At 34.6% G+C, this 25,350-nt stretch overlaps 1 protein-coding gene across 1 annotated transcript in view; it reads right to left on the bottom strand.

Annotated features, from left to right (window-relative positions):
- Positions 1–25,350, bottom strand: part of Med13 (mediator complex subunit 13) — a 90,224-nt gene that overhangs the window by 17,246 nt on the left and 47,628 nt on the right. Inside the window, exons 10-20 of the mRNA XM_077801016.1 lie at positions 23,587–23,800; positions 22,385–22,466; positions 16,689–16,810; positions 15,075–15,165; positions 14,725–14,939; positions 14,120–14,316; positions 12,433–13,349; positions 6,385–6,546; positions 3,695–3,918; positions 2,098–2,287; positions 720–1,176 (exon numbers count right to left, since the gene is read on the bottom strand). Of these exons, the coding sequence (XP_077657142.1) occupies positions 720–1,176; positions 2,098–2,287; positions 3,695–3,918; positions 6,385–6,546; positions 12,433–13,349; positions 14,120–14,316; positions 14,725–14,939; positions 15,075–15,165; positions 16,689–16,810; positions 22,385–22,466; positions 23,587–23,800 (2,871 nt within the window). The remainder of the gene's footprint in view (positions 1–719; positions 1,177–2,097; positions 2,288–3,694; positions 3,919–6,384; positions 6,547–12,432; positions 13,350–14,119; positions 14,317–14,724; positions 14,940–15,074; positions 15,166–16,688; positions 16,811–22,384; positions 22,467–23,586; positions 23,801–25,350) is intronic.

Below are 25,350 nucleotides of genomic sequence, written 5' to 3' on the forward strand. Positions count from 1 at the left end.
ATCTAGATATTTGCAGTAAAATAGCTTTCTTAAAAATCCTAATTATATTCATTAAAAATTTCTAATGCAACATTAAAAAATCCTAATTATAATTTTACAGATAAAATACTCAACATTATAAAAGCTAACTTTCAAAAAGAGCAATAAGCATTGTTCATTCGCAATGTCTATTTTTAAAAAATCAGGCATCATAGTTTTGTATTTCTGCAAAAATTATTTAATTTAATTAATTTATTTATTTAGTAGTACTAGTACTTGGGACTGAACCCAGGAGCACTATGCCACAGAGAGCACTTTATTTTTATTTTGAGACAGCATCTAGCTAAGTGGCCAAGGCTGGCCTTGAACTTAGAATCCTCCTGCCTCAGCCTCCTGAATAGCTGGGATTATATAGTAAAGCTTCACCATTCCCTCCTATCTATCTTTATTTATTCTTTTGGTTCTGGGAATTAATCCCAGGGCCTCACATACAGTAAGCATATACTTTATCACTAAGCTATCTCCTAACTCCAGAGACAAAGTTTTTTTTTTTTAATATTCTTTTTAGTTTTAGATGATGCAATATCTGTTTTGTTTTTTAAATATTTATCTTTTAGTTGGACACAATAGTTTTATTTTGTTTATTTTTATGTGGTGCTGAGGATAGAACCGAATGCCTCATGTGTGCTCTACTGCTGAGCTACAACCCCAGCCCCCAAGACAAATATTTTTAGAGGTACCTTTCAGACACATCAGGGTGTGGTTGAGTGGGAAGTGAAGATGACTCTCCAGAAATCCCAGCTGTCTGTAGAGCTGATGACTGCTGCCCTCCTAGATGACCACTCTGAACTGTGTTTGCCTGTGTGGTCATGGATCCAGTACCACTACTGTTCATACTGCCAAAGGGTGGAAATGAAGGGAGTTTATTTGATGATACTCCACTACTCAAGCTGGAGGATGAAGAAGATGAGGTTGTGGTCAAAGTTGAATTAGCTGTGGCAACTGAAGTAGATATGGCAACACCTGAAGTCATCGTCATAGTGTTGCTTGCTGCAGATGCTAAAGTGGCAGATGGAGTATTAGAAGTTCCAGTATTCGTCACATGAGGTGGAGTAATCAAAGACTGATTGGTAGGGGCAACTAAATTTGGCTGAGAAAGTAGAGAGCTATCCAGTGGTTGAGAAGCAAGATAAGGACCTAAAGAATAAAAACAGGACATTCAATACTTTATTTAACTGGTTTTTTAAAAAAATTCTATTATATGAATAAAAGATTATCTAGCTAATAGTGTAGAATGTACTGGCTTTTTCTATTTTACCCTAGAAACTGAAGAAACAAATCTAAAATGGAATAGTAACAAAACTAAACTAGCATTTTAAAAAATTAAATAAAGGATAACAATAAAAGCCTAATAAAATTCTCTTTCCTGACTACAATTCATTAAATGTTAAACAGTATCTTACAAATTTTCAAACCATTTCAAGTGTTCCTAAATCACAGAGTGAAAATATTGTCTACACAGATAGCCAATTAAAATATAAAATGAAAGAACTTTATCATGGTGCTCAAATCATAGAAACCTGAAGAGATTCAATATGTTGGTAGTGCATTTCTTCTTTGCTAAGACTTTCTTTATAGTTAACCCAAAGAACTATTTCCTAGTGTTGTAGAGATAAACTAAAAATTGTTTTATCTCTAAACTATGAACCACCAAGAATTATAACAGCGGCTGGAGATGTAGCTCATGGTACAATGTTTTCAAGGCTCCAGGTTTGATCCCCAACCTGCCTTTAAAAAAAGAAAGGAAGGAAGGAAGGAAGAAAGATAGATCAAACTCTACAGAACCAACAAAAAATTAAAAAAAAAAAAAACAGTTTAGAATTCACAACTCCCCCCTGACGGAATCCCTACATCAGCAAACTTTACAAGACTCAGGTGTATTTTTCTGGCTTTGTAAACCACAGTCTCTGTCACAATTACTCAGCTCTGATTTTGCAGCACAGAAGTAGAGACAATATATAAATGAATGAACATGGCTGTATCCTATTAAGATTTTATTTATGAAATCAGCTGGTGGATCAGGCAATTGGCCCTATACAATAAATGCAAATTCAATACCTAAGTCATATCTGCAGACTTGTGCATAAAGCTTGAGTTTAGAAAATGCTTCGTTGTTACCATCAGCTGCCTGAGAAAACCATTCTGCTACCAACTTTTCTGATAGTTTCTTTGATGCAGTAGATCCAACTCTCATGATCCCATCCGTCAACAGTCGAGAAATAGGTCTATGTTGACCTAATCGACAGGACTACAAGTATATAAATATATACAGAAAGCAGAATTGTCAGTTAATTACAGTATTTGAGTACACACTATAAAAGTTATTTAACATAAGCTTAATTAATTGTAATTAACATTTGAAATAAAAATATCAAAGGTGAAAATTGAGCCACAGCTCTTTTTCATTTTCCTAAAAAAGTCATTAAATTTCTTTCAAAATTAAAATAACTGTAATGAAAAGACATCAAGGTATAATATTGGCACTGGAACCATTTGATTTGATTAATGAAAGCTTTTAGAATTCAGAAATAAGTAAGCATAAAAATACAATCTTTAAAAGAAAAACCAGGAGAAGGGGCACATGCCTATAAATCCCATCTACCTGGAGGCTGAAGCAGGAGAATAGCTTGAGCCTAGGAGATCATGGCCAGCCTAGGGAACATATAATGAGACTCCATCTCAAAAAACAAAAATTTACAAAAGCAGCCTTTTTAGATTGTGCATATACCTCAATTCACATACAGAAAATGTGCCAATTCTCCTTCTTTTGGGGGGGGTCATGATTTTTGTTTTAAAAGTTCAATATAGAATACATTTGCAATTGGATTAAGTAAATTTGTTTCCATACTTAAACCTTTCAAAGTCTTTAATAACTATGAATTATGTATCTCTAAAAGATAATATAATATGCAGTGCTTCATCAAATCTATTTCATTGTGGAGTGTTTTTCATTCAGGACTAAGGTTCCAAATAATACTCCTCGGGAAATGTTCATTTATAAAAGACACTTATTATTAAAAGGAAAATTTATAAGGAACCTAAACCATCACAGACTAACAAATTAAGATTGTAAAAGAAATTAAAATATAAGAATTGAATTTCCAAGCATTTACAGACAGTATAATGAAGAAAGGCTTTTTCTCACAATACATTCAATTTATAATCATTGTGCCTAGTGATACATACAGCATGAGAATTATAATGTAAAACAACAGTCAATAATTTCAAAACTGAAGTAGATTTTGGAGGTAGTTAGCACAAATTTATTTTACATATTATCAGGAAACTCAGGAAACTGAAGCCTAATAATGTTACTCATTACCTGAGGTCCTATAGAATTTGGACAAGAATTTTTTGTAAATGCAATTATTTTTCTGGCTATCCTGTTTTTTTTTTTTTTTTTTTAAAGAAAAGATTACTTTAAATGAGATATATATGCCCACAACATTTGCCCCTCCAAAGTGGTGTTTTTCCATTGTGACCCACGTTATGCCCACCTACCAAAGAGACTTGCTAATATGAGAACTAAAAATCTATTATAGATCATCATCATCCTTACTTTGTCCCAATCAGTTGAACTTCTCAGTATATTTTATACATAAACATATAAATCATAAGGTAGTCTTAAAATGCCACCTCTTTTCAAAACACCTACCTCATATATTGCAGTAAGATCTCTAAAAAAGCTTTTGGCTCCATTTAACAAAGCTTCATTTTCTGGACATAGTACAACATAGGCTATATCTCTTTGAGATCCATAGGGTTCCAGCATAAGTCTCTCCCAATAAGGGAGAGCAAATGGAGAAAGCACCAAAAAATCATAATCATAACCCAACAAAAACGTGGGGATTGGCAGTGGTTCTGGAGATTCGTCAGTTCCTAAATAAGAGGTATTTTTTGAAGAAAAAAAGAAAAAAAAAATACTTAAATGTAAGATATGTTTTTCTTATTGTAAATGTCAAAAGTAAATGATATAATTATCAGTAAAACTACTTGATTAAAAACAAAAATACTTAAAGCAAATGACTGGTACTATTCCAGTGTTAGATATTTCCTAAATGGTCTTCATAAAATATACTTGACTACCGTAATTTAAATGTAAAACATTATTTAAATAGAAAAATTTAAAAGTGTCAGAAAAAATGAAAAGGAGTTTTATTCGTATTTTTAGTAAGTTTGGACTGGGTAAAGTATTTTTTCTTTTTTGGTGGTACTGGGGATTGAACCCAGGGATGCTATCTATACCACTGAGCTATATACGCAGACATTTTTATTTTTTGAGACTTGATAATGCTACGTTGCCCAGACTGGCCTCCACTTTATGATCCTCCTGCCTCAGCCTCCTGAATATCTGGGATTACAGGTGTGCACCATTATACCCAGCTGGAGAAAATATTTCTAATCATAATAATGAAATCTATTCATTAAAAAACTGATTAATCTCTACCATGTCATAAAGGTTCAATATCTAGTATCTCAAATACAAACAAACAAACAAAAAACCCCACTTGACTATATAAATTTTTGGCATAAAAACACACCATAAGAGGCTAGAATTGTGGCTCAGTGGTAGAGCGCTTCCCTAGCATGGGCGGGACCCGGGTTTGATCCTCAGCACCACATAAAAATAAAGGCATTGTGTTGTGTCCATCTACACCTAAAAAATAAATATTAAAACAAACACACACACACACACACACACACACCCCATAAGCAAAGCCAAATGATTAACAAACTGGAAAACAACATATGAGGAATATGACTAAATGTTAATTTCCTAATCATAGAAGGGGAACTACAAATCCATGAGAAAATAGCCAGTAAGATCTGCTAGTTATATCATTGTTCAGGAGTCCACAACACTGTCCTGAATACTTAAACCATACACAGGTAAAAATACATTACCAAATGTAAAAAATAATGGAGTACTTGCAGCCATTAAAGAAAAAAAAAAGAAAGTTATCTCTATATGTACTGCTAGAAATTATCTCCAAAATCAGTCAGGTACATAAATAAATAAATTTAAAAGAATTAAAAGAATGTAAAAGTTTATGCTGAAATACATTACTATTAACCTGCATCTTATACAGAATATCAGCTTTTGTGACATTTAAATCATTTAGCTACTTGAGCGTGGCGGTGGACACCTGTAATCCCAGCTGCTCAGGGGCTGAGACAGGAGAATTGTAAGTTTAAAGCCAGCCTCAGTAGTAAGACCCTAAGCAACTCCGTGAGACCCTGTTTCAAAATTTTAAAAAATTAAAAGGGCTGGGGATGTGGCTCAGAGGTTGAGTACCCCTGGGTTCAGGGTGGGAAAAAAAAAATACACACACACACACATATACACATATTAATGGAGATAAATTTCAATGATAAGAACTATTATTCCAAATATATTTTAAAAGCTATCCTACTTTTCAGAAACACTCTGTAGCAAATAATTCAAATATTCTAAATGTTTTTTTCCATTTCAAGTGACAATAAATCTACTGTATACCTATCTTCGTCCTAATTTTTCTTTTCTTCCTTTTTGTGGGGGTGGGGGTTTCCTGGAGATAGAACTCTGAGACACTTTACCACTAAGTTAAGTCCTCAGTCCTCTCACCGCCCCGAACGTAGGTACGTATGTATGTATGTATGTACGTACACGTACACACACACACACACACACACACAGTTTAGTTGTTAGATTGACACAAACCTTTAATTTTACTTATTTTTATGTGGTGTTGAGGATCAAATCCAGTGTCTCACACATGCTAAGCAAGTGCTCTACCACTGAGCCACAACCCAAGCCCCTATTTTTATATTTTTGAGAAAGGGTCCGGCTAAGTTGCTGAGGGTCTTGCTAAATGGTTGAGGATGGCCCCAAACTCACAATCTTTGTCTCAGTCTTCCAAGTTACTGGGATGATAGGCATGGTCCATAGCTCCTGGCTCTAATTTTATTTTAAAATGAAGACCTTCAGTTTTTTTTAATAACTAAGATTATCCCTACCCCCATTACCCACTCAGTTTAGTAAAATGATAGCTTAAGGCAAAAGTAGTTTTGGGTTTTAAAAATATATTAGTTGTGTGACGCTTTCTTCACATAAAATCTTATTGATAACAGGAATACATAAAAAAACAGACATAAGTGAAACTATTCCTTTTAAGTTATAGAACCCTGTAAACTGCATGTTGAAAATGTTGAAGTAAAGGCTAGAACTAGAACTGGACCCACAGTGGCTTAAGCTGAGTTTATGCCATAAAAATATTCAAGGAAATAATGTGCTTATTCAAGTTGGGCCATTAATCAGAGGACTAACATAAAACCAATCATTGCATTCCACTATAAATTACTTACCATAAGAGCCTCGGCCAGCCATTTTATGAAACTGTTGCCAAGTGAGAGGACCTTGAACCCCCCACGGTCTTACTGTTCTTTTTTTCTGAATAGCATCTTGAAGAACTGGCTGAAGAGAGAGGAGCATTCGAAGTATATCCTGTGAGCACTGCATACTCATATCTATAATCAGTTAAAAAAAAAAAGTAAGAATTGCTATTGCCTGAACACAAATAAAACTTTAATAAGAAATAACACCTAGAGAAGTTTAGCCATTCATCATCAAGTATATTAAACATCTGCTAGCATAAAGAATTCTATAAAGTTCTATAGAAATGGTTTTACAGGGCTGGAGGTATAGCACGAGGGAGAACATTTGCTTAACATGCATGAAGCATTGGTGTCAACATACTTTATATATAATCAGAGATAAGATAAATTATGGTATAATGTTGTATTAAGAATTGTAATACAAAAATGAATAAAATAAATAGATGGATAGATAGATAAATAAAATGCATGACGTAGCAGAGCATGGTGGCACATGCTGTCATCCTACCAACTCAGGTGGCTGAGGTAGGATCATCACAAGTTCAAGGCCAGCCTTAGCAATTTAGCGAGTCCCTAAGCAACTTAACGAGACCCTATCTCAAAATAAAAAGGGACAGGGATGTGGCTCAGAATTAAGCACCCCTGGGTTCAATTCCAAGTGTCAAAAAACAAAACAAATAAAATGAATTAAGCATATCAGAATGGCATGCATACAAGCACACACACAAAGGAATGGTACTTCCAGAAAACTACAGCTAAGAAGAAATGTTTAACTCTGTAATTCACTTCCATAAAGTCATTAATTATAAATTTTTCTTTTCCCATTTATTTTACCAGAAAAAAACTGTCACACTGAAATGGTTTATAAATTATGTCCCTTAATTACTAACCACTATGATAAAATAATCAGATGAGACTGATTATAAGAATTAACTAGGGGAAACTGTTAACAGTTCTGAAATACAGGCCTGAGGACTCACAGCTCAGTGACAGAACATTTATTTGCTTGGCATGCATGAAGCCCTGGGTTCAATCCCCAGCACCAGAAAAGCAAAACAATTCTGTAATACAAAACTTGTACACAGATAAACTTGTTCATCATGCTAAAAGAAAATGTATTATCCACACATTTTATTTTTAAAAATATTTATTTTTTAGTTGTAGTTGGACACAATACCTTTTATTTTATTTATTTTTATGTGGCGTTGAGGATCGAACCCAGGGCCTCGTGTGTGCTAAGCAAGCGCTCTGACACTGAGCTCCAGCTCCAGCCCATCCACGCATATTTAAAAACCTAAATTTTTAAAGCCCTGATCCAGAGAGTCACAGCCTTTGGGACAGGAGTCCCCTGTGTTTCTGGTTTGCTAGCAAATAAATAAAAATTTCTTTTTCTATAAAAACAAAAAAACAAAACAAAACAAAAAAACCACAACCCTAAATTTAAAGATCCTGAAATTGTTTCACTTGCATTTCTGACCAACTATCAGCATGGCTATGACAGGTACTGCTCATAAATGTCAAGTGGCTAAAAGAAAGACCACTAAATGATATTGACATAATTAATCTGGCCCCCAGTGTGGTTCAGTTGTACCACCAAACTTGTTAAGGCATACCATTACATACCTTAATTATGACCATTGCCTAATTTATGACCGTTAGCTTTCATTTCCTATAACTAATAAACATTATACAGAAACAGAAATAATTTAATTTCAAATATAACCCTTAGTAACAATTATGCTTAAATCAACATATAAAATATTATTTAGTCATTAGAAATGATAACAGAGCTACCTGACATAGACTAATGACTAACACAGTGATAAAAATAAAAATCAGGGGGCTGGGGATATAGTTCAGGTGGTAAACTGCTTGCCTCACATGTACAAAGCCCTGGGTTCGATCCCTGGCACCACCAAAAATAAATAAATAAATAAAAATCTGATTGTAAAATTGGGCTCTTTACCACTGAGCCACATCCCATCCCTTTTTATTTTGAGACAGGGTCTCTCTCTAAGTTGCAGAGGGCTGGTCTCACTAAATTGCAGAGATTGACCTCAAACTTGTGATCCTCCTACCTGAGTCTCACAAGTTGCTGAAATTGCAGATATGTGCCACTGTGACCAGCTTCAATTTTTTGGGGTGTGTGTGTGTGTGTGTGTGGTGGTGGGACAGTAGGAATTAGGTAACTAGGGATTAAACCTAGGGGCACTTAACCACTGAGCACATTCCCAGCCCTTTTATATATTTCTTTATTTAGTGACAAAGTCTTGCTGAGTTGCGTGGGGCCTCACTAAATTGCTGAGGCTGGCTATGAAGTCCCAATCCTCCTGCCTCAGCCTCTGGAGCCACTGAGGATTATAGACATGTGCCACTGTGCCCAGCTCAGCTTGTATTTTGATTCTAATTAATGTGATGCTCACAGACACTCATTAAAAAACACATATATTTATTAGAAAACCTACTATGGGCCAAGAACTATGCTAGCTGCCGAGTTATGTCTTCAGAGACCTAATAACCTTGGGGAAAGAAGGCTGACATGAAAAAGTCTTGTCATATAATTATAAGTATTAAGGGATAAAAATCAGTATGTAATCTGAGACCTAGTAGAAAAGCAGTAATCAAAAAGATATACATTGTAGGGCTGGGGATGTGGCTCAAGCAGTAGCACGCTCGCCTGGCATGCGTGGGGCCTGGGTTCCATCCTCAGCACCACATACAAATAAAGATGTTGTGTCTGCTAAAAACAAAAATAATAAAAAAAGATATACATTGTAACAACAAATCCCACCATCATGTGCAACAATAATGCACCAATTTTAAAAAAAAGTGGAAGAAAAAGATTACAAAAAGAGACATGACACCAAAAAGTACAAGCAAAAAAGAAAAACAAACAGACATTATCAAAACTAAAAACTTTTGCTTCAAAGGATACATCAAGAAAATGAAAAGACAATCCCAATAAATAGAAAATATTTGCAAACAATTCATCTGAAAAGAGACTCATATACAGCATACATACAGAATACTTAAAAACTCAATAAAAAGATAAAACACTCTACCTTATCTAGTTTTTTGGTTTTATTTTGGTACCAGGGATTAAATTTTGGGGTGTTCAACCACTGAGTCACATTGTCAACCTGTTTTTTTTTTTTTTACTTTTTAACTTTTTATTTTCAGACAGGGTCTGACTAAGTTGCTGAGGCTGGTAGTGAACTTGCTGATCCTCCTTCTCAGCCTACCTGGGATTACAGGTGTGTGCCACCATGCCTGACTCACAATCCCTCTTTTTATCCAAAGAAATAAATTATACTTTTTCTTCCTGCCTTTCCTTTGTTCCTAGTTAAAGGTCTGTCTACCTAACCCTCGAATATTTGTGCACTGGATTTTATTACTATTCATTTATTCAGTGATTTTACTTCTGCAATTACATCTTCTTTTCTGCATTAATATTTCCTCTCTGTGGAGGAGGGTAAGGACAGAGAAAGGATATTGGTCAAAGGGTACAAAATTTTAGCTAGATAGGAGAAATAAATACATTAATCACTGAGTTCATTGTGTGCATTGAACAATATGATATGAACACAGTTACTAAGAATGTAGTCTAAATTTCAAAATTGGTCAAAGAATAGACTTTTTGGCATGGAAAGCTAACCAGGGATTAAACTCTGGGGCACTCAATCATGGAGCCACATCCCCCCCGCCCTATTTTATATTTTATTTAGAGAGAGAGTCTCACTAAGTTGCTTAGCACTTCACTGTTGCTGAGGCTGGCTTTGATCCTCCTGTCTCAGCCTCCCCAGTTGCTGAGATTACAGGTGTGAGCCACCACACCTGCCAAAGAGTAGATTTAAAAGAACTGAAACTCTCTTTTATCCCCACCATCTAATTTCTCTGCTATGTATGACAGAAGTCCCCCCAATTTAAATTCACTTCTCATCTCATTCCCTCATAAATCCACTCTAATCAGATTGAATGAAACTGCTTGTCAAGGTCATTACCAACCCTGCATTCCATCACACTGAATGTCCTGTCAAAGTTGTCACCTTGATGTATTAGTTCCTCCCTCTCCTCTCCAAATATTTTTCATACTTCATTTCTAGGACACCATACTCTCTTGGCTTTTCTTCCAACCTTTCTCAGTTTCCTTACCTGGATCCTCTTCTTCCCTACATCTAAATGGCAGCTTCATCCTTGGACTGTTCTATTTAGTTACTCACTAGGTTACTTCATCCAGCTCTCTCTCCTTTTTTTTTTTTTGGCATGAAGGATTGAACCCAGGGACACTGTAACACCACCAAGCTACGCCCCCAGTCCTTTTGAGACAGGGTCTCACTAAGTCACCAAGGCTGCCCCGAACTTACGATCCTTCTCCTTAACCTCCCAAATTTGGTGGGATTACAGGCGTGCCGCAAAGCCCAGCTGTCTATAGCTTTTTTTTTTTTTTTTTTATGTATTTTTAGTTGTAGTTGGACACAATCTTTTATTTTTATGTGGTGCTGAGGATCGAACCCAGTGCCTCATACGTGCGAGGCAGGTGCTCTACCACTGAGCTACAGCCCCAGCCCTCTGTAGCTTTTAATACTGATAACTCAATACAAAAAATGTTCAGTCTCTAGTCCCAATCACTAGTTTGAATTTAAGACTCCCATTTCCAAATGTGTACTTGGGCGCTTCCCTTCTCCGTAGTCAGCACCACCATTCATCCAATTCCTCAAACTATCCCTGATGCCTCAATTATTCCTTCATGTATCAGAAACTCTTGTAGGTTCTACTTCCCAAATATAACTGGAATCTATTACTTCCACCTCTATTCCAATTTTGTCCACGCTGTCATCAGTTTTTACCTCAAATACAGCAACTGCCTTCCAATTAATCTATCTGCTCTTACTCTCACCTTTACCACCTCTAACCCTCAAGCTATTTTCCAGACAATAGCTAGTGATCTTGTAAAAAAATAAACAAAAATTGGATCATGTTACTTTCCCTGTTCGATACTGTTCAATAACTTCCCATCACATTTAGAATGAACTACAAAGGCACCTGGGTCTATTAAACCCAATATGATTTGGGGGCTCAGATGCTTCATCTCATACCAGTATGTCCACTACCCAATGGATTCCACAACATTAGCTTCCTTCATGTTCCTCAAACAATATCAACAAGAACACAAAAATCTTCAAAGTCTTTGCATTTAGCATTGCCTGCAATAGTCCTCCATCAGTTACATACCATACATTCTCCCACTTTATGTAGGATTTTGACTAAATGCTAGCCCTCAATAATATCTTCTTTGACCATACATATAAAATAGCACACACTTTTTTTCTACTTTTTGCCCTGCTTTGTTTTTCTTCGAAGTACTTGTCATTATCTGATATATTATGTAATTCCTTAATTTTCTGTGTAATATCTGCCCCTTCCACTAAATTATGAGCTCAAAAAAAGCAGGGACTATGCTTGCTCTGCTCAATAGTGATTGTAGAACAGTACTGGGCACACAGAAGGTGCTTAATAAATATATAATGAGAAAGACTGTTGAAAAAATAGACAACCAGCAGTTTTCTACTAATTAACATGTGCAAAGTAACTTTTATATTCCAACATAAGCATATACTTACAGATTATAAATTAAACAATATAGCTAAGAAATCTCCCTTTAAAAATATCATCCTTAAAATAGCTTAAAGTTGCCAGGCACAGTGGCGCACGCTTGTAAACCCAGCACCTAAGGAGGCTGAGACAGAAAGATATAGTTCAAAGCCAACCTCAGCAAAAGTTGAGGTGCTTAAGCCACTCAGTGAGACTCTGTCTCTAAAAATAATACAAAATAGGGCAGGGAATGTGGCTCAGTGGTTGAGTGCTCCTGAGTTCAATCCGATACCACCCAAACCCCAAAGTTTAAAGTCCAAATTTAAGAGTCTCAATTAGCTTCATGAGAAGTTGCCTTTAATGCTTTTTCCTAAGAAAAGTCATACAACTAACAAAAACAAGCGTACGTTTCATTAGTATACATACCATTTCGTTTGGACCAGGGGTGTAAGCATGAACTTTTCACAAGTGCTTCATCAACTTTTCCTCCTGACATATTATCCATAAATTGACGCCCATGTTCCAATGCAAGGTAGCAGTCATTGCAACAGTCCCGTTCTTCAACTCGCACCCAATTGCTAATCACACCAATTTTGGGAAAAGGATCTTGGTCTGCCGCTCCAAAGGGTGAAAATAAATTAGTGCACTGATCTTGTAGCAATAATATCAACTCATCAGGAAACTTTTCAGATTCCTTTAGACCTCCATTAACATGTTCAGTGGAGGTGGCCCTGAGAGCTTCAAAACGTTTTTCTGCTTCTTTGCCACAGTCTGTGTTGCGTCCTATGATATCTAATTCATCTTCAAGAAATAATCCTGAATTGTTTCCAAATTTTCTGTTCATGACAGCACTAAAGCCGCAGGCACACCTATATTGTGCTTCCTGCGTTGGATCTGGAATGTAAACTCCAACATCGGCACCCTTGATATTCATGTTGCAGACACATATACAGCAACTATCAAAGTTACAGTCTTTAAACAAATTCATAACTGATTCTGAAAGGATGAGGTTTACATAAAGACTGTGTGCTTCAGGGATGGAAGGAACAGTTGCAGGTTCAACAGAATTAAGGGGTCTGCATGTGGATGGGGTGGAAGCTGGTGAATACAAGTCTGAATTTTCATATTTGACTGAACCTTGAGCGCTAGCAGGTCCACCAGCTCCACGAGGAGTCCTTGGAGTCCTTGGAGTCCTTGGAGTCGGAAACCTAGGAGTGGATGGAGAAGGAAGAATTCCTGCTCCGCTGTTACTAGGAGGTGCACTGCTAGGAGGCATCCCAAAAGAAGTATGGGTTTGTGGTGTATAAGCAGGGCCATATTCTTGATCCATATTACTTCCATCACTACTGTCACCGGGGAAAAAGAGATAATCAAATATATAAATAAAGCAACACTTTTGTGATGTGAAATACAAATAAAAATATCTCAAATGTTTTCAAGTAACACTGAAAACTGTGATAGAACAATCAGTGCAAAAATCTCAAGTATAATTAGGACTTATTTCTGATTAATATGTCCACTGGTGACTGTTGTGGACTAAGGACCAATTAACTAATTTCAAAATTAAGAATAAAATTCTTATTTAATAACTTATCCATACCTAGAGACTCACATTTACTATCTAGAAGTTTCTTATATTTCATTCATATTATGATGCCTCTAAGAATAATAATTCCTGATTTCAGAGATGTTCATGTGTAAAAAGGACAATATGATTTTATTAGGCTACCAATTACAACACACTCCAAATTCAGAAACACTGATGTAGAAAATGTGGGAAATATGGCAAATGCAAAAATGAGAATGATTTTGAATTATAGGTCAAAAGAAAAGATGCTTTTGAAATCAAATAAAGTACAATGGTCTTATGTTTTCAAACAGTTTATCCTCACCTATTACCAGTATAATCAACCAGAAAACAATTTCTAGAACTTTTAAAAACCAATATTGTTTTGCCATAATACCAAATGCTTCCACACACACACACACACACACACACAATTTCTAGAACTTTTAAAAACCAATATTGTTTTGCCATAATACTAAATGCTTCCACACACACACAATTAAACCTATAAGCATTCATATAATATGATAAGAACATAAGTCATACCCTTCTTTGATGAATGGCATTGCAGGCCCTGAAGAAAGCAATTCCAATTTTCCAACAGTCCAGCTCTGGCGGTAAATACATTCTTCTGGCAATTTGATAGGGGGTAGACATTGGCTTGGTAGAGTTTTTAGAGGTGCAAACATGGAACATCCCACTAGAACTTGACAATTTTCAGGCTTATAGACATAAGAAAAATCCTATAATATAAAGGTCACGGATTTTTAAAGATCTTATCTTCCAAGAACCAAAAACCAAAACAAAACAACAACCCCCAAAAAAGTACCCCCCCACAATCTTTCCTTTTTTCCTATTCTTTAAACAAAAGAAAATGTAAATATCAGTTATATTCTAAAATGCATTCTTAATACTGTCACCACATATTAGTCCTCAGATCTGTTAGCTACAAAACTAGGATCACTATGAAAGGATTTTTTAATATAGTAACAAGAAATTCCATAAGAAAATATAGGGAGGCTTGGGTTGGGGCTCAGAGGTACAGCATTCGCCTAGCATGTGTGAGGCACTGGGTTCAATCCTCAGCACCACATAAAAAGAAAGAAAACATAGGAAGTGAATTATTTTTTCTAGAAAAATAAAATACTTACTTTAATTTCAGAAGGTTTGGGGCTACAGAATCCTTCATCAACCTCAATTTTGAACTGTGCTCCTATACTAGAACTATTTCCTTCTAGGACAGTTCCTCCAGGTGTTGTATCCATACTACCATATTCTTTATTATTCATATTCATTGGGGAAAATCCCATAATATGCTGTTCCAAAGATGGTGGTGTAGGATACATCTTATGAAGATCTGCAGTGCCTATATTTAATAAAACACACATTTTACCATAAGACTAAAAAGAGGTGAATCTATGTATAAAATAAAGGGAACAGAAAACTTTACTGAGATTACAAGTTTGCAAGTCTATCTGGAGCACAGAATTGGGAAGCTTACTTATGCAAGATAATGGATCCAGATTTCCTGTCTTTGATTCTTTGCAGCTGGCTTTATCATCTGATCCATTCGATGACTTTTTAGATCCAGGCTATTAAAAAAAGCACATATTTATCTGAAACCCAATGTGATTTCAAAGTAGTAAATATTCAGATTCAACTTAAAAAGTAAAGCCCATTCATCAAAAGTAGTATTTTGAATCTGTGACAGAGCCAAATACATACTAGATATAGTTTAAGGACACAACAGTTATTTCATAAGCCTCCCAATTAACTAAATTGCCAAGGCTGGCCTTGAACTTATGATCCTCCTGCCTCAGTCTCCCTAGTGCATGGGATCACAGGCATGTGCCACCATGTCCAGCCAGGAAATAAGTTTTAATATGCTGAACAAAGCATCCTCAGTATAACACCAATGTTCTTAGAGTTGACATGTGTTCCATTGTCTCCTATTAGACACTTTGTGATACATATGTAGACTGAGCTCTGAGTACAATTTCTTTATGTCAGAGGAGTCACAGCAAAAAAATGTACCAAGGTATTCCAGGATATAGTCATCTAGTGAACAGTGTCCTGACATATACTACTTTATTAGATACAGATTTAAGAGTTCGTGAATAGCTATATCTGCCTTTTATACATAAAAGCATAGCTATAAATAAACCTATATTAGCTGGGCACGGTGGTGCATGCCCACAATACCAGTGGCTCAGGAGGCTGAGGCAGGAGGATCATGAGTTCAAAGTCAGCCTCAGCAAAACTGAGGTGCTAAGCAACTCAGTGAGACCCTGTCTCTAAATAAAATACAAAATAAGGCTAAGGATGTAGCTTAGTAATCAAGTTCCTGAGTTCAATCCCTGATACCCCCAAAACAAAAACCTATATTACACACAGCTAGGATGAACAGCATATATTGTAATTAATAACATGTTACGTAAGAAAAGAAAAACTAAATGTGCCATAGTTTCCAAGATACTTTTATTTATGCAGAGGCAAAATGATTCCTTTTTCTGAATGCAGCACCCAATTCATTAATTTCCAAGAGGTTTGACATTCTAGAAAATCTCATTTTAAGCTTTAATTTCTTTTAACTTCATCTTCCTCTGCACATAGGTGTTAAAAGGATTAAATATTAATTTTGTCTTCCTCTCATTGTTATGCTATGTATCTGTCTTATAATAGAGTGGTGCCAAAAAAATTCGAAAGTGATTTTCCTTAATAAAGTGATAAGGCATAACTTTTATTGCTAATTATTTATATATTCTCTACATAAGTCAATTTCAGAGTTATTTCATAAACTAGAGATCAAACAATAGGAAAATTATTCTTCTTCCTAAGGACTGGAGAAAAAGAACACACAGCACAACTTATATCAAATTTCACTGTATATCCTTCAAACATCATAACAAAACAGTAAAAAGTCACCTCAAAGTTTATAAAACTATGTCAAGATGATTCAAACATGAGATTAAAATGAAAAAAAAAGATATTTTATTATAAAATATCTCCTACTGTTTTGACCTAAAACAGTATTCAAGCAACAAATCACTTCCAAAGAACTTATATAAAACCCAAGAAAACAAGCTTAATTCTAAACAATTAATAGGATACTCACTGTCAATTCATCTTCATCAGAATTGAAGAGATTATCAAGGTCGGTATAAGAGACAGCCAGATCTGAGTCATATATCAAACTGGTTGATGGAGGACGTGCATGACTAGTAGGGCGTGGAGCATCTACACGTTTCAATCAGAAACATAAAAAATTCAACTACAACCAAGTATTATTCCATTTACTTAAACAAGATATTAAATTTGTAAGAAGACTATACAACAAAGAATTCTAAGTTCTTATTTAAAATTTAAAAAACATTTTTCATGAAGTTGTAAATGAATGGTGGAAATCTTCCCCAGGAAGCACTAAAGGCTATGTAATCTATGTAAGTATTCTAAACGAATAATAAAAATAATAAAATCCTACAGGACAACAGAATTAAGCATACTTTTTTCAATTTGAAATGAATAAATTTTATTCTATGTAAATTTATTTCAATAGAGATGCTGTTAAAATGGGCAGTTGTTCACTGGATATAAAGTTAGTTATACTGGTCATGGTGGCAAATGCAGTAATCTCCACTACTTTGAAGGGTGAGGCAGGAAGATCATAAGTTCACAGCCAGCCTAGGTAACTTAGCTAGAACCTGTCTCAAAATGAAAATAAGAACAGCTGGGGATGGAGATAAGTGGCAGAGTACTTGCATAGTATATGCAAGATTCAGGATTAAATCTCCAGCATGGAATGGAGGAATGAAGGAAGTTAGTTAAGCAAAATTAGTAAGCTTCACCAATTAGTTTATAACAAAATAAAAGAAAGAGCTCCCTTTAGGACCAATTTTTCAAAAAAGTAAAAAAAAAAAAAAAGATTAATAAGTTCTACATATCCATTATACAACACAATACCTAGAGATATAACAATTCAACACTAGATTCTAGGAGGACAGATCTCACGTTGTGTTCTTTTACTGTGTTTGTGAGTGATTACTAGATGTGAGAAAGGAGCTAGAGGGAGGACAGATGAAGGGTACCAAAACAGAGTTAGATAGAAGGAAAAACCTAGTATATATTTTATGAAGAAGTAGAAAAGAGGAGCTTGAAGGTTCCAAACATAATGAAATAATAACAAAAAGAAAACATTAACTGGGCTGGATTCGAGACTCAGTGGTAATGCGCTTCCCTAGCACATGTGAGGTACTGGGTTTGAGCCTCAGCACCACATAAAAATAAAGATATAGTGTCTGTCTACAACTATTTAACAACAACAACAACAAAAAACCCCACTAATTACCCTGATTTGACTAATTCATATGGTATATGTGTATCATGTGTATTAAAATACACTGTATCCCTCAGATATGTACAATTATTAAATATTAATTTTTTTAAAAAGCACATACAGATTTTTAATTTTTCCAACTTCCTGACATGTAAAAGAAGCATAGTACAATAATTATGAATTCTGGTTCTTAAGTCAGACAGATTATTAAATCAAACCCCAGCTCTTCCACCAACAATGTTTCTTGGTATACTGACAATCTCTCTGTGCCTTCATGTAGCCCAGAATTTAATGTGGTAGAATAAAAGTACACTGCTTTGTCCAGAAATAGGCACTTAAAATACTCAATAAATATTAGTTCTTAGATAAGCTAGGTTTCAGTGCTCCCCACCCGCAGTTGGGAGGAGTTGACGACATATGATTAAAAAGTATACAAAAGCAATAAAAATTAAATTCCCCTTATATTACCACATAAGAAAAACAACTTATAGTAATAATATATAACCTTCCAAATCATCTGTATGTCAATTAACTTGAGATAGCCTTCAATTTCAGAAAAATAAGTTGCTTTCCCAGTGCCTCATTGTGTCAGTTCTAAATATTCACCATAGCAGTAATTTCAGACTATGTAAAAATCATCTTAGGGTACTTACTAAAAACCAAGATTACAGGGGCTGGGGCTTGCCTACCATGTGCGAGGCACTGGGTTCAATCCTCAGCACCACATAAAAATAAATAAATAAAATAAAGGCATAAAAAAATGTCGTATCTGTTAGAAAATTTAAAAACAAACAAACAAACCCAAGATTATAAGGCCCCACCTGAGATACTCTACAATGGGGTACATAGTTCACATTTTGAGAAATATACATCACAGGCACAGGGGATTCAGAATTTCTGTATCCTAGAGAATACTTTAGGGGTGAGGGGAACCAAAGAACTTATTTTTCATATATGTGTGTGTTAATGGTTAAATCAAAGTATTTAATATATGCATTATCTCACTTTTTTTTTTTTTGTAGTATGGACACTTAAAATCTACTCTCGGCAATTTTCAAATACACAACAAGACTTTTACCAGTTTACAATGGTTCAGCTTATGATTTTTCAGTTTTATGTTGGTGCAAAAGCCATTTGCATTCAGTAGGAATGGTACTTCAAACTCTGAATCTGATCTTTTCCTGGAATGACAGTATGTATCATGATAACTCTTAAAATACTGAGAAGAGGCAGCAGTTCCCAGTCAGCCACATGATCATGAAGGTAAACAACTGATTCTTCATGGGCACTGTTTATTGGACACAGGTAATAAAAATTTATAGGAGATATTCAACACTTTACAAGTTTTTGATAGATGATTTTGCTCAAATCATCTAAGTATTCTTAGCACATATAAGGTAGACTAGGCTAAATTATGATGTTAAGTAGGTTAGGTAAAATAGTACAGTTTTGACTTAAAATATTTCAACTTATAATGGTTTTAATTTAGGATGCCTCCCATCATAATACAAGAAACATATGTTATGTTACCTGGAGACACCATGATATAACAGATCTCTTGTATTTATTTCTCCTAACTGAAATGTTATACCCCTTGGCCAACCTCTATTCCCCAGGCTCTGTTAACTTCCATTTAACTCTGACTTCATTTTGTGGCCCTAGAGATTGAACCCTAAGCCTTATACATGTTCACTGATTTTTATGAGTTGTACTTTAGATTCCACCTATAAGTGAGATCATGCAGTATTTATCTTTCTGTGCCTGGCTTATTTCATCAAATATAATGTCCTCTAGTTTCATACATGTTGTCACAAGTAACATAATTTTTCTTTTTTAATCTTCATGCATACACCTGTTGATGGACACTAAGAATTATTCCATATCTTGCCTATTGTGCGTAATGCCACAACAAATAAAAGCATGCAGGTATCAGTATCAACACACTGGCTTCCTACCCTCTGAATATATGCTGAAGAGTGGGACTGATGTATCATAAGGCAGTTCTATGAAGAAAATTCCATACTTCATACTTATTAAATACAGCTCTAAAAATTTACATTTCCACAAATGGTGTACAAGTGGTCCCTTTACTCCATGTCCTTGCCAAACTTGCTATCTTCTATCTTTTTGATAACACCCATTATAACAGGTAAAAGGTGATATCTTATTATGTTTTTAATTTGCATTTCCCCAATAATCAGTCAAGTAGAATATTTTTCATAAATCTATTGTATTTTGTATAAATTCATTTGAGAAATGTCCTTTTCCCATTTTTAAATCAAGACATTTTCTTTCTATTGAGTTCCTTTATATATTGGGTATGATTTGCAAATATAGTGTTTCCTCAGAATTATCTCCTCAGTCTGTTGACTATTTGAATCATCATACAGAAGCTTTTTAGTCTGATGTAATCTCATTTGCCTATTTTTGCTTTTGTTGCCTGTACTTCTGGAATCAGATCCAAAAAAAAAAAAAAAAAAAATCTTTGCCAAAACTAATCTCATGGAGTTTTCCCTCATGTTTTTTTCTAGTAGTTTTACAGTATCAGGTCTTAGGTTTAAGTCTTTAATCCATTTTGAGTTGACTTTTATATATAACATAAGATCCTAATTTCATTCTTCTGCAGGAGGATATCCAGTTTTCCCAGTACTTACTGAAGAGACTTTCCCATTATGTATCTGAGGCATCTATGAATCAGTTGGATTTATTTCAAAACTTATTATTCACTTCTGCTGATCTAGGTACCTTTTTAAAATGCCTATATTTGCTGTTTTAATTACTATAGCTTTGTCATTGATTTTCAAATCAGGTAGTGTGATACCACTGGCTTTGATCTTTTTGCTCAAGATTGCCTTGCCTATTCAGGTTATGTTGTGGTTCCATTCAAATTTTAGGATTGTTTCTTCTACTTCTGTGAAAATCGACACTGAAATTTTGATAGGGATGGCACTAAATCTTTAGATGGCAAAGAACCCAAATTGTTAACTCACCAAGTTACTTAAAATCATCAACCACTAAATTTACTTCATAAAAAGACCATCTGCTCCTTGCACACATAGACTTTCTTCTTATTCTTATTTCTTGTAACATAGAAACTGATCCTACTTATTCCAAATATTTTGTTTCAAAAAGCACATGCCGGAAAATATCTTCCTTTGCCCCTATCAAAAGTCAAGTAATTGGGGCTGGGGTTGTGGCTCAGCAATAGTGCACTTGCCTGGCATGTGTGAGGCACTGGGTTCGATTCTCAGCACCTTAGATAGATAGATAGATAGATAGATAGATAGATTGATTGATAGACAGACAGACAGATAAAGATCTATCAACAATTTAAAAAATATATATAAAAAAAGTAATGGGAGGGCTATTGGTCAAATGTGGATGTACTAATATGTAAAAACAAATCATATCAGTATATACAACTATAATGCACCAATAACAAAATGTGGAGGGGAAAGAAGTAAAAAAAAAAAAAAAGTTAAGTGAATTCTGACTAAAGTTAATATTATACCTGACACTTACTAAGAAAGTACATTTTAAGTCAGGTGAACTATAATCCCACCCACTCAGAAGGCTGAAGCAGGAGGATCATAAGTTTAAGACCAGTCTCAGTACCTTTGAGGCCCTGTCAAAAAATAAAAAAATAAAAAGGGGCTGGGATATGGCTCAGTGGTAAGCACCCTGGGTTCAATCCCCAGTACTGAAGGGAAAAAAAAATTGACAGATACATGTATATGGATACATACATACACACAAACACACACAGACACACACACACACGTTAAGTGTTCTCATCACAGAACAGTAGTACTTATGTGAGGTGATGTATATTAAATTGCATGTGTTTTAAGTTTGATTTAGCAATTCCACAATATGTATGTGTGTGTATATCATAAATATTTACTTTTTACTTACTAATTTAAAATATTGTTTAAAGATAAATAATTTTTTTTAAACAAACTTGTTACACTGTGTCTCTATGTGTCTCTATTCCATTCACAAGGAGTATAAGCCAGATAATTTTGAAGTGGAATCTTGATTACTTTATCCCCAATGCCTAGCACCCATAACAGGTATTCAATAAATTGTTCAATTAAGGACCTTGGAAATAGCACTCTTAACACTTACGAAGGGTGGACGAAAAATATTTCAAAAAGTTTAATTGAAAAATTGAGTTTTTATATCTGAAGAACCTTAGGCAACATTCTTATCCAATCTACTAATTTCATGAGTAAGAACTATTTAAAAGAGAGGATAAAAAGTGTGTGTGTGGGGGTGTTCTAACAATTCATAAGGTAATTTTTGTCAACTCAACTTGCTCCTCCCAATAAAAGATAAATAATAAATTCATCCACATATCCTATAAAATATATAAATTTTGCAAGAAGAAACAGTAAAACTTCCAGGAGTATCAGACGTAAGTCTATAGAGACAACTCTGGATGCAATGATTTTTGAAAGGGAAATAAAAAGTTTTACCTTGCTTAATAGAGGGACTAAATAATGACATAGCATCTTCTTCATGTGATAAAACTGTAACAGTAGATGTTCCGTCTTCTACCTGCAAACAGTATTACATATTAGCCTAAAATGTGTTATTTACCAATAACAAAACCTACCAATTTTTTGTCAAGTATTCTGATAAATGTTCTATGTACATTAACACTAATTTTTACCAACTTTTATAGTTAACAAATACATTGTATGCTTATGTTCAAATAAAAAGAGAGTAAAAGAGAAAAAAATCTAAAGAGTCTGCCCCAGGAATCATGGCTGATAGTGGGAGCTGGAATTTTAATCTACATCTATAAAATTGTAAATTTGGCATTCGTTCTATTTCATAAAAAAGAACAATAGTTTAAGTATCATGCAAACAGTAGGGTTAAGTAAAACTAGTGAAATTAATTATTTGTACTACACATATTACTGGGTCCTTTCCCCAGTTTTACAGCTTTCAATTCTCACATTTTGTATTTAAGGCAACTTTTTTTTTTAATCTACTAGAGTGACCATAAGCTCAATTAATCCCAAAATGTTTAATTCTGAAATTTTTAATCAAAAAAAATTTTTATGTCCTACATTTAATTAATGTTAAGTTTTTAACTTTTGGGGACACTATAAGTAAGTTCCTGAATCACATATTCAAAAATAACTTTTTTAAAAACTCAGTAATATATATTTTATCACTGAAAGCAGATAATTCACTTTTAGCATATTCCTACTCAGTGTCAAAATAGTCTATACCATAATGCCCTGATTTTAGTTATGACAAAAATTAATATCTCTAGCTAGTCCAGAAACATCAGAAGTAAACAAAAAACATCTTTTGTCAGAGATCAGCCATAACGTGTACTATCTGCCTTATTTACTTATTTTTTTTAAAAAGTGTGTGTACAATCAATTTTTCTAAAAGAAAAAAAGTGAGGGGGCCAGGATTGTGGCTCGGCAGTAGAGTGCTCGCCTAGCATGTGTGAGGCTCTAGGTTCGATCCTCAGCACCACATAAAAATAAATAAATAAAAGTATTGTGTCTAACTACAACTAAATATATATACATATATATATATATATTATTTTTTATAAAAAGAAGAAGAAAAGTGATAAGGTACATACTCAGCATGCTACTCTATGTTGTGCTACAAAATCATCAGTGAACCTTCAGTATACTGTGATTTCTCTTACCTTGTGTTTTTTCCCAGTCTCTCTCTCACTATTTTGTCTATCTTTTTTATCAGGAAAAAGGAATTCCTCATCTCCTTCAACAAATGCATATGGATCAATTTTAGGTTCTTGTTCTGCATCAGATGCTATTGCTGAAAGATACTGATTCTTCATTTGATACTGCTGAACTAATTCATCAGAAACTTTTAAACGTTTCTTACACTGCACCATTAATCTGCATGAAAAAAATAAAATCAGAAAATAATTATATTTACCAGAAAAGCATAAAAAGTTTCCAAACTTAAGCATCACGTGAATTAAAAAAATTAAACATTATCCAACCTGTAATCTCTGATTTTACAAATGAAAAAACTAATTATGCATCCTAAATTCAGCAGTAAAAAAATGGAACTAAAATCCAGGTCTTTCCTACCAAAATATATTATCCTTCAATAACTCATTCTATTCTCAAATCCTCAAGCACAATAACTAATCTAAATCCATTTACTGAAAGGGGCTCTTAAATCTAAACTCTTCCAGGACAATGACTCTAAGTGTGGGCTTTATATAGTGAGACAGATACTGTAATTATACAATTTATATATTTAAACAGTGAAAATGATTAATCCTTTCTTACTGTCATGAATGGACATATTTTAAGTTTAAAATTTTGAGTTGTTTCATTTGTGTTCTGTGATGTTAGGGATTAAATCTCAGAAACTTGCTTAGGCAAGCGTTCTACCACTGAGCTATACCCCCAGTTAAAAATAAAATTTTTGAGGGCCTGATTGGGTGTTTCATCAAAGCAACATTATTACTGTATTATTATTCTTGACAAGATAAATTATAGGGTAAAGTGTCAGTGTTAAGCACTTCAGGTTTTTCTAAACACACTGGAAAATATAATAATTTTTATATTACCAGTCCTCTGGTTGAACTGGTGACTATAAAATGTATGTTTTTCTCTGCTCTCAATAAAATGACAAGGGAGGACAAAAGAAGAAAAAAAGCTGGGATGGTGGTACTTGCCTATAATCCCACTGACTAGGGAGGCTGATTACCAAGTTCAAGGGTAGCCTCAGCAATTTAGCAAGACTCCGTTTCAAAATAAAAAATAAAAAGAGCTGGGGATTCAGCTTAGTGGTTAAGCGCCCCTAGGTTCAATCCCTAGTATCCAAAGAAAGAAAAAATGGAAGTGGGGTTGGGGACAACAATGAACTTGGAAAGATAAGTTGTAGAAACTGACAGATCAGAGAAGGCTGAAATATAAGGTTAAAAGAGAATTCATAACAAGCAGCAAGCTGATTTGTACCCAGAACTCTCAGAAGCATCAGGACATATGTCTCTCCAAAGACCAGAGTGTTCATGTTTCATGTCCCTGAAGACTAGAGTGTGAATACAAAATGACTATTTTCTAGTTTGCATAAAAGCTTTTAAGACTCTCAAATTCCTGTTCTCTGAGGTTTACAAAGCTGAGGTTCCCAAGCTGTCAGAATAGTGGCAGCCAGGCTTCTAGCCATACATTTTTTTTTTTTTTTTTTTGAAGTCCTGCAAAGACTAGCTTGCTCTGAGTAAAAACCAAAATCCTTAGAATACCCTTCCCACACCTTCCATTATCTAGTTTATTTTTTTTCCTCTTGAATGCCATCTGTTTCTACTATAGTCCTCTCTCATTTACACCACTTCGAAGGGTTTCCTTGATGATCCTTAAACAGAATAGACACCTCTTAACCCTTCCCTTTGTTTGGGATATTCTTTCTCCAAATATCTGTATGGCCAATTTTT

The sequence above is a fragment of the Urocitellus parryii genome, chromosome 7 (genome assembly GCF_045843805.1).
Source record: "Urocitellus parryii isolate mUroPar1 chromosome 7, mUroPar1.hap1, whole genome shotgun sequence".
In the NCBI taxonomy this organism is placed as follows: domain Eukaryota; kingdom Metazoa; phylum Chordata; class Mammalia; order Rodentia; family Sciuridae; genus Urocitellus; species Urocitellus parryii.